The sequence below is a fragment of the Phascolarctos cinereus genome, unplaced genomic scaffold (assembly GCF_003287225.1).
Source record: "Phascolarctos cinereus isolate Bilbo 61053 unplaced genomic scaffold, phaCin_HiC Scaffold_5;HRSCAF=322, whole genome shotgun sequence".
In the NCBI taxonomy this organism is placed as follows: domain Eukaryota; kingdom Metazoa; phylum Chordata; class Mammalia; order Diprotodontia; family Phascolarctidae; genus Phascolarctos; species Phascolarctos cinereus.
The window spans coordinates 107605910-107619930 of NW_027555958.1; the positions used below are offsets into that span (position 1 = coordinate 107605910).

At 38.3% G+C, this 14021-nt stretch overlaps 1 protein-coding gene across 1 annotated transcript in view; it reads right to left on the minus strand.

Moving 5' to 3' along the window:
- GRM1 (glutamate metabotropic receptor 1) overlaps window positions 1–14021 on the minus strand; it is a 416528-nt gene that overhangs the window by 289087 nt on the left and 113420 nt on the right. The window contains 1 exon segment of the mRNA XM_020986558.2: window positions 13009–13258. Within this exon segment, the coding sequence (XP_020842217.1) occupies window positions 13009–13258 (250 nt within the window).

The window sequence follows — 14021 nt, forward strand, 5'->3', positions numbered from 1 at the left end:
AAAGTTATTTGTCTTTAAGGAAAACTTTCTGATCTGAAAAATCAGAACATCACGGTCCTGACAAATCCATAGGAAGGGAATTATCGGATGCCATAAGGGATCTGATGGACGCCTACATCTTTGGGTGTAGACTACTGTCGTACTCAGAAGGGAATAAGAGAAGCAAAGATGATTTCTAGGCCTAGCCACTCCTCCCTGGCTGTGGCTGCACTCTAAGAGCAACAAAAAGCCTCAACCTCTGTGACATTTTAAGGAGCTTCTGGGAACTCTAAGGATTTTAGATCTGCCTCAATTATTCTTACAGACAAATTCCTCCCAGTCTTTCTTCCTATGCCTTGCTCTCCTAATCTAGTGACCATGGGTGTCTTCTGTTTGGTTGGATACACACACCCCTGTAATGCACCTCTACCTCTATGATGCTATGACTGGCTCCAAGAATATATTCTACTTTGCCACTGATCCTGACTACTGCCTGAGCTGAGAGGCTGCCACCTCTGGGACTGAAGGTGGAGGTGTGTAGGGACCAACTAGACAGGTAGGTGCTTCAGGGGGCATAATCAATGACCTAGATCCAGAGAATTTCCTGGCCTTTGTCACTCATTTCACCCACATATCCCACTTATTTAAATGTAGTAATCCAGTAACTAGATCTGGGTCTAGAGTCAGGAAGACCTCAGTTCAAATCCTGTCTCAGACATTCTCTGTGTGACCCTAGGCAAGTCACTTCACCTCTGCCTTAATCTGCTAGAGAAAGAAGCGGCAAAGTACGCCAGTATTTTTGCCAAGAAAACCCCAGGTGGGATCTGAACAACTAAGCAATAACAGCCATCTCAGTGACTGCTAGCATGTGACATAATGTGTGTTTAGGGTCTGTTACTACCTCCCAAAGAGAATTTCTGAACCTCCAAGGAGGCCTTTCAGTGATCTTTGGGAAGAGAAAGGAAAGAGACTAAGGAGAGAAGCAGTCATTTCCTGTCCAAGGGCTAATGACTTTATATTCAGCACTGTAAAAACTCATGGAGAGTTACCCATTGTAGACTTACAACAATATGACTCCTCCTTGAAGGTTGGAAAATTGGACTGAAAATGTCAGAAACACCAATAAGCATGTTTACCACCTACGTACTTGGCATTCTAGCACTTAAAGGGGAAAAGACATCTCTAACAAAGGAGAAGTACTAAAGAAGTAAATTCAATTCAACAAACATTTATTAAGTGCCTACTACGTGCAAGACAGAACAACTAGGTGATACAGTGGCTAGAATACTGGGCCTGGAACCAGGAAGACTCATCTTCATGAGGTCTAATCTGGCCTCAGATACTTACTAGCTGTGTGACCCTGAGCAAGTCACTTAACCTTGTTTGCCTCAGTTTCCTCATCTGCAAAATGAGCTGAAGAAGGAAATGGCAAACCACTCCAATATCTTTGCCAAGAAAACCCCAAATGGGGTCATGAAGAGTCAGACATGACTGAAAAACAACTGCACAACAACGATGTGCAAGACTTAGTAGGAACAAAGGCACAAGAATGAAAAAAAAGAGGATGCCTGCCCTTGAGTAGTTAACATTCTACTTGGGGGATACATGTGAAATGCAAATGCAAATTATATGCAAAATGATCAAAAGTAATTTCTAGAGGAGGAAAGCATTGAAAACCATGGTCATCAGGAAAAGTCTCACATAGGAGGCTGCACCTGCACTGAGAATTCTAAGAGGCATTTGTGAAGAGAAAGATACATTCCAGATATGAGGAGACACCTGTACAAAGGTGCAGAGTCGGGAGATAGAATGTTATTGATGGGGAACAGCTAGAAGGTTCCAGTGTGACTAGAAAAGAGGAATAATATGAAATAAGACTGGGAAAAAAAGCAGGGAGCAAGACTGTGAAAATATCAGGTTGAAGATTTTTTATTTTATCCTAAAAACAACAGGGAGCCACTAAATAATTTTTATTAGAGTAATGGTGTAATCAGATTTCTGTTTCATGCATATCAATTTAGTAACTGTGTAGAGAATGTGATTGGAGAGGGGGGAGACTGGAATTGAAGGACCAAATAAGAGGTTATCACTACAGTGAGAGATGAAGTAAGACTGAACTAAGGATAAGCAATGTGAGTGAAGATAAAGGGGTAGATGTGGAAATGGAATTGTCAAGTATTATAGGGGTATCTACTGGTAGGATACACTACTTACATATCCCTCGATAATATCTCATTTATTATCCTGGAACTTGGGGTGCATATTAAGAATTGCACAAGGTTTTAAAGAGATTAGATGATACTTTAAAAGTCTATTTTGTTGGTCTTTCATGCAGAGTGGATCATTTTTAGATTTCATAGGATTGGCAAGCTTAATCAATGGAATTAACAAATTTTCAGAAACCCCAAATCTGAGAGGGCTAGCTGGATAATAGAGTTAGGATTCTAAAATATCCCAATGGACTGGGCTAATGCAATATTTAATCAAGAAAAGTATATATTCTTGTATTCAGAAATTCAACATCATAAATACGAGATGGGAGAAGGATGGTTAGATAGGAATCTGAAATTTTTCTGGGAGTTTTAGTGGAATATAAGATCAATGTGATTCAGTAATGCACTACAGCAGCTGATAATAATACCTAAGATTACAAAGGGATTCAAGTGCTACAAAATGCTTCACATATATTATTTTGTCTCATTGATCCTTACAACATCCCTTTAAGGTAAATAGTGTAGGTATGATTATCACCATTTCACAAATGAGAGCTTAAGTTTCATAGAAATTAAATGGTTTGCCCACATTCACATAAATGGCCAGTGTCAGATTGAGAACTCCAGCCCGGGTCCACCCAGGTTTTGTTCTCTGTCATTGCCAAAAATACAAATGTGGTGGGGCAGCTAGGTGGAGATGCCATGACTCACAAGTGAATTCGATTTAAATGAGGGAGGGCTGTGCAAAGTCCAATGCCAAATCTAAATCCAAATTCAAAGTTATTTTCTCCTCCAGAGTCATCTGGGTCCAATGGCAAGATATAGATCAGGATATTCGACGATCTTAGAAAAACTTGGATAGATTTGCACAAAATAATGAAGAGTGAAATGAGCAGAACCAAGAGAATGTTGTATACGGTAAAGTTATAAATACTCAGATTAACTACAAAGGGCCTGTGAAGGAAGATTCTATCTGCATTCAGAGACAGAACTGATAAACAGAAGTATGTATAGAAGGGTTTTACATACATATGTATATATTAGCATACACACATTTACATCTAATAGTAGCCATCTCTACGGTAGGGGGCAGGGAAGAACAAAAAGAGGGGAGAAGAACTGAAAAGGAATAGAAAGTTGTACATAACAGATTTGCAGTTTTAAGCAGAATCATCTCTTTTTCTATTCTACTATGTTATGGAAATGTTTGTTTTATATCTTAAGTTCAGAGTAAAATAAATTTAAAAATTTAAAATAAAAAGTTTTTAATTGAAAAATTGAAAAAATGTAAAAAATTTCAAAAATGCATCAACAGGTAATGGGTTTCCTCTTATAGGAGGTCTTCAAGTGAGGAGTAGTTAACTTGTTGGAGATGTTGTAGAGGGTATTTTTTGCACACAGATTGGACTATATGGCCTCTCAACTCCTTTTTAAGTCTAAAGATCTGTGATTATATTTTTTCTTAACATTTTTTTTGTAAACAATAACTACTACAGGGCTGCCCATCAACTGGGGAATTGCTGAAAAAGCCGTGGCATATGATTGTAATGTAATACTACTGTGCTATAAGAAATGATGAGCCCAACAATTTTAGAAAAACATGGGAAGACTTGCACAAAATAATGAAGATCAAAATGAGCTGAACCAAGAGAACATTGTATGTGGTAATAGCAATATTGTCTCAAGAACAACTTTGAGTGAATAAGTTATTTTATCTATTATAAATACCCAAATTAACTACAAAGGACATACAAAGAAAGAAGCTATTTGCATCCAGAGAAGGAACTGATAAATAGAAGTATGTACAGAATAATTTTACATATATACCTATTTGTGTCTAATGGTAGCCATCTCTAGGGCAGGGCAGTGGGGGAGGAAAGAAAAAAAAGGGGAAAAAATTACAATTACATGATAATTCTGTTGTATATTTGAAAGAAATAGCAAGTTGTACATAGTAGATTTGCAGTTTCGTGTACAATCTTTTTATTGTACTATGTTATGGAAATGTTTGTTTTACTCTATAAATTAAAAATACAATTAAAAAATAACTACTAACATGAGTCAAAATTTATTAGGTCAAACAGCCTCCTGAAAGTATAAAGTGTTCCTAATTTCAAGGACTCAGTAAAGTCCTAGTCTGCAATAAATCTGGTCATTTATATAAGGACAGCTATATTCCTCTAGACAAGCTTTGCTATGGCTTTTCTTAGATGTCGGCCAGAAAAAGCACAGAGGCTTTGATAGCATGTATCTACCATTCATCGTATCCTACAGTACAAGAACTATTTCTTTTCCTAGGAAATTAATGCCACTGTAGGCCCTTACTGCCCAATGCTATTTTTCTGGTACCAGATTTACCTTTCCTGTCCCACCCCAAACACACCCCAATTTATATATCTGAAAATATACTCATTCATGGCTCGAGACCAGACTTTAGCTAATATTCACAACAGTAAAGAATAAAGCACATACTCACAAAATTTTATTCTATTTACATGGTGTGGTGGAAGGAGCAAAATATTTGAAGTCAGAGAACGTGGGTTTCAGTTCCATGTCCTTCCTAAAATGTTATGTTTAACTTCAGATCACATTAGCATTTTTGGTAGTATTGTGTAGTAGAACCTGAGTGAATGTGGGTTTGAATACTGCTTCTGATTTATTAGCTGTGTGACCTTGGTCAATACCCCCTTCTGTGCCTTAGTTTCCTCATCTGTAAAATGAGATAATCTTTAAGGTCCCTTCCAGATTTAAATGTATGAGGCTATGATGCTATGGCAAAATTTTTGAGACCTTGATTATTCATTCAATTAACAAGCATTTGTTAGTGTCCTATGTAAGGAACTAAAAAGACAAAAGAAAAAAAAAACAATCCTTACCCTCAAGAAGTCTTCCTGAGAAGGAATATAATGTGGAGACAAAAAAAGCGAATAGAAAATGTGCACAAAATTAATGGCACAATAGGTAGAGTGCCAGACCTGGAGTCAGGAAGATTCATCTTCGTGAGTTCAAATCTAGCCTTAGACACTTACTAGCAGTATGACCCTAGCAAATCACTTAACCCTGTTTACCTCAGTTTCTTCATCTGTAAAATGAGCTGGAGAAGAAAAAGGCAAACCACTCCAGCGTCTTTGCCAAGAAAACCCAAACGGGGTCATGAAGAGTCAGACATGACTGAAACAACTGAACAACTACAACAATAGGCTGGAGAAAGCCAGAACAAGTGTGTGAGATCGAGAAAGGCCCTGCGCACTTCAGCAGGACCTAGAAGCAAGCTAGCTATTCTTGGAGACGGAGATGGGGACAGAGGGGAGGATATTCCTGGCTTGGGGTTCAGCCTTTAGAAATGTTCAAATATTGAGAGTTGAAATGCTGTGTATACACAATAGCAGGTGGTCTGGTTTGGCTAGAATATAGAATATATGAAAGGAGAGACTATATAATAAGACTTGAAAGGTAGTCTGAAGTCATACTGTGACAAGCTTTAAAAGTCAGCTAAATTTGTGCTTTGCTCTGAAAGTAATAACAAGCCATTAGAGTTTCTTGAGCACAGGAGTGACATGGTCACATTTTTGCTTTAGAAGCATCACTTTGGCAGCTATGTGGATAATAGAATGTAAAAGAGATACAGTTGAGGCAGGAAGTCCAGTTAGGAGTTTACTGCCATAGTCTAGACAGGAAGCAATGAGGATCCAAACTAGGTTGGTGATCAAATGAGTAGAAAGGAGATAGTAAGATAGAGGTTGGGGGTATCCTTGTTAAGCGAAAGCTACTGACTGCATTTCAATTCAGGAAGATGTGCCTAGAAAATTACTTCATGTGGTCATGTGATCACAACTCTAAGTTACAAGAGAAATTGTAGGGCAGAGGAGAAAGAGTAGTACATTTCTCAACTGTCATTCAGAAAGGGAATGCCAGTGGTCACCGGAGCTGTCCATAGCTGAAACTGAGAGAGAGAAACAAGGTGGGTGGGATCAGCTTAAAATGATGCTTGATTTTAGATTTGCAAAGTGTGTTACGTACATTATCTCACTTGATTTTCACAGCCTTGTGAGATAGGAGCTGCTATATCAGCCCCATTTTACAGGTGAGGAAATTGATGTTCAGAGAAGGTGATTTGTCCAGGATCATACAGCTAATAATTGGCTGAGGTAGAATTTCAATGAAAGTCTTCCTGACTCCAGCTCCACTATAGAATAGGGGAGTTACCTATCCTTTCTGAGCCCCACTTTCTTCATGTATAAAATGAGAATAATTATACTTTCCCTTCCCATTTGATAGGATTTTTGTGAACATCAAAAAAGATCATGTATGTGAAGACTCTATAAAACTGCAGAGTAATTGACAAATGTAAGTAACAAATTTTACCAGTGCAAATTATTATTGTTACTAATGCAGAGAACAGTAAATAACTAATTAAACCAAAGACTATCAGTATAAGCTAAATACCAAATCACATTTGTTCATCCATAAGCATGTCTATTGAACTTCTCCTGGTTACATTTTGGAATCCCAAATCCCAAAGAGTTTCTTCAAGCTGAAAAGGCTACCAGTATCTTTCATGCAAAGAAAGAATTATTTCGGTAAATACAGTTTTGCCATTTCCAGTACTCCATTTTTCCCTTAGTAAAAGGCACACACAAACTCCCGTCATCCATCTTTTTTACACAGTCAGTTTCTGCCACCCCAAAGCCTCCCTCGCAGCTTCAAGCTTATATGACATTCCCCTACTGGCATTGACAGGAGTGAAGTTCAATCACCAGTATGCTGTATTTGGTGGGTAGGGAAGGAGAAAGTCTTCATTATTAGAGAGGATGCCAAAACTGCAGGTCCTAAATACCTGACTCTTTTAGTGTTGTTTTGTGTTTTCTCAAACCCGTGAAGGCAACCTATAAAAGTTTGCCTATGGCTGTTTCCAGAGAATATATCCAGGTGAGGGCTAGAATACAATGGCGTGGGGAGCAATTTCACAATTGCTAATAAGCAGTATTTGGGAAATGCTTTTCTTGAATTCACAATTTCATCTTTAAAATGGCTCTCATGATGGAAACAGATTATTTCTGTAAAGACAGGCAGAAAATAAACCATAATCCAAACCCTTTTTCTCAGAGGCTGAATTCATCTACCATTAACTACAAAGAGAACCAGAGCTCTGAGAGAATATCTGAGGGTCTGAGAAGATCCCAGTTTTTGTCCCGCAGAAATTGGCTGACCCTCCAATGATAACTTTTCCCCTTCTTACCTCACACAGCACTTTAATTTGAACCTTTCTCATTCATGTATAATATATTGTTTTCCATTAGTATTATCTATGCTTGTATCTTGCCTCCCTACTGGACTTTAAACTCCATGTGGGCAGAAACCAGATCTTATTTAAATTTTGTATAGACTACAGCACCTAGAACAGTGCTCTGTTTACAATCCCCATTTCATAAATGTTAGTTGAACTAAATGGAATGGAATAGAATTCTATAGTATGACCCCACCCTCTCTGAAATTCCCCCATGATGCCCCAATGTAAACCCTCTAGCTGTCTCCAAGACATGGTACAATCATTCTCAAGTTCATGGCTTTTGATAATTTCCTTCTGTCTGGAAGCTCATTTTTTTTCTCTTTTGCCTGTCTAAATTCTATACACACTCCAAAGTTCTGCTCAAATTACCCTTCCTCCATTGTTTTCTTCAACCATCATATCCAATATTGAAGGAATTTTCTAAACTCCTAAACCACTTAATCATTTACCCCATAGCACAGAATGATGAAAAGGACTTTAGGGATCATGTAGAGCACCTCTCTTATATTACAGATGAGGAAACTAAGGCCCAGAGTATATTGCAAAAAGCCTTCAGTTAGAATCAGGAAACCTGGGTTTAAGAAGCTGTAAATAATACTGATGATAACAATAATAACAGCTAGCATTTATGTAATGCTTCAAAATTTGCAAAGGACTTTTACAGGAATATTACCTCATCTGATCCTCACAACAATCCTGGGAAGTAAGTGTTATTATTATCTTCATTTTAAGGATTAGAAAAGTGAGACAGACAGAAGCTAAATGACCCCAAGAGTAAGCTTATGAGAGTATTTGCATTTTTTAAAAGGACCATTTAATGTAAGAATATTTTTAAGACCTAACGAAAGGATGCAAAAGGAAAGAATAAGCTTGGTTATTGTTTGGTAGCAGAAAGTCCTGCTCAACATCCCTGGAATCATGTTACATAAGCCACTATTGTTTGTGTCTAATGAATCACCCCCAGAAATATTTATTGAGCCCCTCGATGAATAAAGCATTATGCTAACTGTTGTGAGGGATCAAAGAAAGATCAGGTACCGTCCTGCCATCTCTAAATTGGTGGTAAAGATAAGCTAAGGTGAAATACAAGTGTCCAATGTTTCATTTGTTCAAATACAGCCTCAGTCTTAGAGACATAACCTCCACCTAAGGCACACTAAATCTTCTTAAGCTTTTCTACCATCCTCAAGCCTTACGCTGACTTTGATGTAAGCTTTTAGCTTTCGTGTGTATGTAATATGAAATTTGAGATTATAACAGCATAAAAGAAGAGAAACTTATCATGAATAGAGACTGAAAAATCACTAGTTAGTAATTACCTTTACAGTAGTAGAGACCATTGTAGATGAGCCATAAGCTCAAATGGCTGTCAGTACAAAGTTCACCTAGATTTTCTTCAGTCTAGCTTCAACTAAAGAATCCTTCTTCAAATGGTCTCCTTTTCCTAACGTGCATAATGCCACCCTTCAATACTTCTGTGATTTACATAGATAAGGGCACTCCATCTAACAATGCATATCAAAACTTATCCATGCACGCTCATCCTGTGCGACTTATCCATGTTGGCCTATAAATCCTTCACAGGAGATTCGCCTAATGCATGAAGTACCTTTCTCTAGATTTCTTGACTTTCTGTGGATACCAGTGAAGTATATCCATCAGGTTCTTGAATCTTATTACCTGATCAGGCTCATCTTTTTTATTTTCTGGTCATACATCTCTCCAATGACATCCTTTATTGCCACTTCTCCACAATCTTTCATTCATAATGTTTTGTAGCCTGCTTAAACCTACCATGTGCCTCTCCATAGGCATTTGTGTGGTAGGTAACATTAATTCTTGGAGGACTTTGGTTTTCTATGACTGAAAGCCAGATTACATCATCAAGAGAATATGGCTGTTTAAAAGTGTCATAATCACAGCACTTTAGAACTGGAAAGGACCTTAGAATTCTCTATGCCATCCCCCTCTTCAATATCTTTTCCAGAAATGAAATCTGCCACTGTCATCTTCCCAACACTTCTCATGACTCCAGCTTTGGCTCAGGAGTGGCTTAAGGAAAAGAGTCTGGTTCATTTTGTCAGCAGGTATTCAGTCATTTTCTGCCCTTGAGATTTGACAAACACACGTTGTGTTTCTGTGAGTCATGACCATTCTATTCTCTATCACAAAAATGCTCATCTGCTTTTGTTTGGCTCCTTGGTGATAAATCATTTTTAGGCATGAACTTGATGCCATGTTTCAGGGAAAATATACAACCGCCATAAAATAAATAGTCTTCCTATTTTGGGCCTGAAGACAACTAAATTTGGATTCTTTCCCATTTTTAAATCCTGAATAATAGAATGAAAGACTAAAGTAGCTCTTCTACCCATTCAGATTCCAACATCCCCACTGCCCATTCAATAAAAAGTATATGTGTGAGTGAGAGACAGACAGGAAAAGAGACAGAGAGAGAGAGAAGGAGAAAAAGAGAGAAAGGAGAGAGAGAGAGAGAGAGAGAGAGGGAGAGGGAAAGAGAGAGAGAGAGGGAGAGGGAAAGAGAGAGAGAGAGGGAGAGAGACTTAACTATAGTGTATCACCTCCTTATTCAAGTCTGAGCCAAGAACCGGATTTACTTCAAAATGTAGGAATGCTTTCCATCTGAAGGAGAAAAATGGTTATATTCATTTGTGTTACTTTATCCCAATCACTTTCTGAACGTGTGTGTAATGTGGTAAATATGCTCATATTCAGCATCTATATGGGCATACAAATAATCCATAATTCACTTCCACCTTTTTCAAACAGGGGCACTAGCTGAAAATTAAGAAATCATAACATGGAGATAATAAAAGCACCTACCTCCTAGGATTGTTGTGAGGATCAAATGAGATCATAATTGTGAAGGGTTTAGTACAGTGCCTGGTACATAGTAAGCTATATATAAATGTTAGATGGTAGTGGTGGTGGTAGTTGTTTTAGTAGTAGTAGTAGTAGTAGTAGTAGTAGTAGGAATAGTTCTCAGACAAAAGACACACCACACAATCCTTCACTAGAGCCAAACTAAGCCTTTCCAGTTTTGTAGACTCTGTCAGACCTAGTTCAGCCTTGGAGAACCCCACATCATTTCTACATTGGCACTGGAGGAACACTTTGTGAGAAAATATTGTGTACACAGATAACTATAATAAAAGGTACAATGTAAAAGGGCAATCCAATGAATACAAAGAAAATGTTATGGAAATTCAGAAGAGGGAGAGATTAGCTTTAATTCAGAAGAGGGAGAGATTAGCTTTTATTTAGAAGGTTTTGTAAGATTCTAACCTAAATTTCTTTTCACAGTTTAAACTATTTCTTACTTTTCTCATCCTCAGTGAAAAATGTCATGAGCCTCTCTAACCTTAGCTTAGGCTAGACACATACTATCTGGCCAAGTTATCCTGGTCAAGTCACTTAGCCACTGTTTCCCTCAATGAAAATAGAAAACAATAGCCCACCACCACTCATGCATGACCCCTTGTACACTTAGAAGCAGACAAAATAGGAGCATTTATTAAGCGTCTACTAAATGCCTCTGCATCACAGTGTAGGGTAGAGCCTTATATAGGAAGCAGAAGTCCTTTCCTCCAGGAGTTTTCATATGAGAGAATAGGCACACTTGAATAGGGAAGATACATGTTAAGATATTTATAACTTATTAGTACTATGTCTAGTGCTCTAGAACATGATGATGGAATTAGTCATTCATGCTCAGGTTACTCAAAGCTGCATTTTATTTTTATTATGGCCACCTATATTTTGTTAAGCCATCTATATACCCCAAAGATAGTTCCTATGTTTCCTCTGATACATTTACTATATCTGTGCAAGCTTCCTAAAAGTTAGATGAAGACCCTCTTGGGATACATTGAAGAAAAGCATTTCTGCGTGGTTGACCAATGTTTTTTTCAAAGTTGAACTTGAGAAAAGATCATTTAACAAGAAGTATCTCTAATCTTTCTACACACATATTACAGGGTTGAAGTGATGATGAGGTCTGAGTATCTGCTGTCTATATAGCCTGATGGATAAAGTAAGGGTTTTCATTAAGCACAGCACTATGGCGCTCCTGATTACTCCCTTTCCACTCAATTAACGAAATGAAGTTTCCCTCTAAAAGGCCTACTCTCTTCTGCGCTTCTTATTTGGATGTTGGAGAAGCTGCATATGTAAAATTATGAGACTTCTTCTGCTAATATTCCAATCCTACCCAAATTCACAGTGAATCATAGTTGGTTGTGTGGAAATCTGCTATCTTTAGCTTTAATTAGATCATGGAGTTCTGGGGTCCATTTCTCTGAGCGGGTCAGTCAAGGGGTGATAGTAAAATCTGCCCTTTTGCCTGAGAGTATTGTCCCTGAGGGATATAATCAGGTAGTCTAGGGGTAATAATATTGAGTCTCTACCCACATTCTACACTGCCCATAGCTCAGATAACTCAGTTGCTCCAAAAAAAAAGGTCAACTGGAAGGGAAGAGGGAGAAGTAGCTTAAATTACAAGAGGAATTCAGGTTCAATAGCCTGGTGTCTGATTTGTCTCTAGTACAATTGGCCAGATGGAAAGACAGCCCGCAGAAATGAAAGAGGGCTGGGATTGGTGTACTGAAATCTAGTGATAGTGATTTGACAGGAAGAAAAGTTTTAATTGAGGCCACCTCTGTGGTGTTTCCTAGGAGTAAGAGCAGCAGTTGTTTTCTCTTTTAAAGAAAGTGGGGAAATGAATCAAGATAGCTACTAATCCAAAACCCAGACGAAAACAGAGAAATACCATAGAGCTGTTCCTAGTTAAATATACATGATGCAGAGAAAAGCAGACATCTCCAGTGGAACATACTTCACCTTATTGAAAAATAGGGACTCCCACATACAAATACACACACACACACACACACACACACACACACACACACATTTCCCTCCTTTTTATCAGCCTCTCTCCTCCCCTGGGCCCCTGCAAGCAGGCATGAAAACAGTACTACTGTTACCTCCTAAACATGCCAAGAGGCTTTCTCTGCTTTGTTCATTTCCATTGTCCAGCTTTGTTCTTGCCTGTATACAGCACCGTTTTCAAATGTCAGAACTTGCAGCATAAATCTTTCCCAGGCTCCTCTTCCTTACCCTTCATTCCTACCCCCACCACAACACACACACACACACACACACACACACACACACACACACACACACACACACACCCCAACTTTCCAGGCTTTTTCAGTATGAACTCATGAGCACTTACATTAAGAAAAATATCAATAGCTTCCTAAGATATAGAGGCAACACTAATTTCTCTGTCTTACTAGAAACAGTTCTACCACTTTGTCATTTACATCTCTGCCATTTTGTTGTTCTTACTGCAGTTACCATTAGTGAGTAGGTGAGAAGAACCATACTTTCAATGCATATATTTCATCAGAGTTTACTCCACTCCTTCTGAAGTTGTGAATCCAACCAGGCAGGTGTATATGCATAGCACATGTATGAGTTCACAAAAGGGAGACTTACCTGCCGACGAGTAAGAACTCTCCTACAACTCCCAAACGTTTCATGGCGCTCAGGAGCCCTCTGACTGTCATTCCTTCACAGAAACAAACCACCACTCTGGCCTTGGGTAGCCTCTCTCGCAGCTTGCGCAGAAGCCGATCGAAGCTTTTCTCCCCGGAATTGCTATAGATTTTGTCTGAGTGAGCAATGCATAGGCCTTCCTGGGCAGCCAGCTCTTTGAAAGCATCCATTCCACTTTCCCCATAGTTTCCTAATCAAAAACAAATGACAAGTGTTTATAAGCAGTATAGTACTATGTTCTACCCCCCTCACTTCTGACTCAGCTTCTCTGGTTTCCTTGAAGATTCAGCTCAAATGCTACCTTTTTCTGGTTCCCCCAACCTCCCTTCTCTCCTCCCAGTGCCATCTCTCTGAGATTACCTTCCTTCTATTTTGTATATATCTTATGTGTATGTGATTTTGTCTCCCACATTAGAATATGAGCTCCTTGAAGGCAGGGATTCCTTTTGCCTTTCTTTATATCCCCAGTGTTTAGCACAGTGCTTGGCCCATAGTAAAGGTATGGTAAATATCCAACTGATTGTCTGAAAATGGAATAGGTAGGAATACTTCTAAACCTCTTCAACCCAGATGAGAGTAAGGTTCCAATATTACCAGTCCTTCATCCCCATCTGCTTCCTCTGTATTAGTTCTTCCTTTCATGGCCAATTTTTATGAGATAACTAGAAGTATGTATAGAATAATTTTACATATGTATACCTATTTGTGTCTAAAGGCAGCCATCTCTAGGGCAGGGGGAAGGGGAAGAGAAGAAAAAAAAGAAATTTACGTGATAATTTTGATGTATATTTGAAAGAAATATCAAGCTGTGTGTAGTAGATTTAGTTTTGTGTACAATCATCTTTTTTTATTGTACTTGTTATAGAAATGTTTGTTTTATTCCATAAATTAAAAATAATTTTAAAATGGAATAGGTTTCACTGATTAAAGAATTTCAGAGTTGGAAGTCACCT